At 41.3% G+C, this 2,412-nt stretch overlaps 1 protein-coding gene across 1 annotated transcript in view; it reads left to right on the top strand.

The window, feature by feature from the left end:
* grin2da (glutamate receptor, ionotropic, N-methyl D-aspartate 2D, a) overlaps positions 1-2,412 on the top strand; it is a 237,814-nt gene that overhangs the window by 116,513 nt on the left and 118,889 nt on the right. Inside the window, exon 5 of the mRNA XM_005933743.2 lies at positions 996-1,183. Within this exon, the coding sequence (XP_005933805.1) occupies positions 996-1,183 (188 nt within the window). The remainder of the gene's footprint in view (positions 1-995; positions 1,184-2,412) is intronic.

Below are 2,412 nucleotides of genomic sequence, written 5' to 3' on the forward strand. Positions count from 1 at the left end.
ACCTGGATGTTGACGCAGTTAAGCTCTGTCATGATAAAATATGACGACCCACAGGGATCTAAATGAAATGTTCTCTTCCAAAATGAGATGTCCAACGTTTGAAAAATGAGTCACCTGTGCTAACAAAGTGATTGATGGGAGAAAATTATAACAAATTACATCTTTTTGTGAGGGATGACAGCAAGCAGGGAAGTCAACTTCTTCCTTAGAAATCAGAGGAGGAGAACACTTTTAATTTCAGAGAAAGAGTGATAAAATTCGAGCTTGCAGATGCCATATGAAGGCTAAATATATGCTGACTGTTCAGAGGATGTGATTGATAGAGACTGAGTGTGAGCATGGACCTCATGCCGACTTTGATCCCATTTGCTGTCAACTGAGTAGGAGGGATCAGCGTCATCTCGCCATCCTCGGCGGTGAATGTGCAGCATGTGGCAGGATCCACACACTACTCGCCTGCTGCTCTCCCTGTGTGTTAGTAAAGCATTTCACATTTTGGTTTTGGCTAATTTCAGTTTTATAACCTCTTCAATTGTCTTACAAAACTGTGGCGCAAATTCTCCCAAAGTGCTTCCTGAGTAATCATCTGAAGTGCCCTCATCAACCACACACACAGCTGCTGTCCTCCGTCTCGCACTCCTCGAGTTTTGTGTTTTCTTACTCTCACTTTGTCTCTTTAATGTTGCCCCCCCTCCATTCAATTCCCCCTTTTTAATAATGTATGAAGAGAAAATGCAAGCAGACCAAGAGGCATCATTTTTCAAGTGCAGTTCACTGTGTTCTGAAAAAATAAAGTGAAGTATGAATGTGTAAGTGTACCAAGTGCCTTGATTTATATTTGAATATAATCTATTTTAGTAAAGAAATCATGAAAGTGTATTATAGGACAAGAAATGGGGAGGAAGAAAAATCTTTTTTTTTCTGCCTCTTCTTTTCTCTTCCTTCTCTCATCCACCCACTGCAGTAACTGTCTTCTTCTTTTTCTCTTCCTCCAGGTCCGCCTTCTGTACTGCTCCCTGGAAGAGGCTGAGCTCATTTTCCGGGCAGCTTGGGCAGCGGGTCAGGCCGGGCCCAGCCATATGTGGTTTGCTGTGGGACCAGCCCTATCCGGGTTGGGTCTGGAGGGGCTTCCAAAGGCTTTGTTTGCCATCCGGCCACAGGGGTGGAGGGATGAGCCACGCAGGTACGAACCCAGGATTTAAAATATCAGGGGTTCACAGGCTGCGGGGGCTTCAAACAGGGCTTCTGCGGGTTCAGTGAATCTGTGGATAAGGTTAAATGTGTTGCATTTGACTCTTAAGTGTTCTCATCCATGTCTGGCTCTGTAACACTAAAACACACAGCATACTTGCTGAAAGACAAATCTCTATGGGAATCATTGACATGCCCTTAAACAGCCCTCATCATTAATTCATAAAGTTCAAATCTTAGCCAGTTTTAATTACTACTAATGATCTCCCGAGCCCCTCCTGTTTGTTGTCCATCTGCTATTGGCCATATAATCCATAAATATGTCATTTCCACTGCTATGTCGATGACACACAGCTCTACCGGCCATAGTTTGGCTTTGATTCATGTAAAACCAGGTCAGAACAGTACAAGATATTAGTTTGTGTCAACTCTTCAACTGTTATGTGAAGCGTTAACACAAAGCCTGATTAAAGTCTTCTTTCACCCTCCATGGTGAAAGAAAAATTGACAAGACACTGAAGCCACATAAGGATGTGTCATATTGGTTGACAATGCTACTAGCTCAACCTAGTACCTGATTTGCATACTGAGATTTGATCAGATACTCCACTGAATCAAAGTAATTAGTATGCCTCTTATTACCAACGCCTCATGATTACATGACATTATCCAGACAACCCTTTTTAGAAACAGAATGAAAGTGAACACCAGATGCAGTGAGATCTGTCATATCCACTACACACCGAACACCAGACATCCATGCACTTTGTTTTGTGGGCTTGATCTGATTGGTCAGTCACAGTCTTTGAAGAAAGGAAAAAGAAAAATACATTTTATTATGTCTGGAAAATTAAAGATGGATAGTAATATTTTAAGGCTTTCACAGAGACCTGAATTTTACCTAACTTCAGTCATAGAGTCATGTTTACTCTTTTCTGTTTATTAGAGATCTAAAAGACATCTAAATGGTAAACAACCACTGAGACTAAAATTGAATTAAATCTGGTTTGAAAGTGAAATTTAATAGATGTTTCAATTCTGTGTGGAATTGTTGTGATCTGCTGCACAACACTGACTCCAGAGACACAGATTAATATTAAGCCTCAGTTGAAACCTATTGTCCCTATCCTGTTGGGGCTGTCCGTTAGTTGATGGAGTAGTGCTGGTTTACAACAAGAATAATCAAGAGGAGTGTTGACGAGAATGAGATGTCCTTTCAAA

This window comes from Haplochromis burtoni, unplaced genomic scaffold (assembly GCF_018398535.1).
Source record: "Haplochromis burtoni strain Fernald_Lab_line unplaced genomic scaffold, NCSU_Asbu1 Contig_168, whole genome shotgun sequence".
Classification (NCBI taxonomy): domain Eukaryota; kingdom Metazoa; phylum Chordata; class Actinopteri; order Cichliformes; family Cichlidae; genus Haplochromis; species Haplochromis burtoni.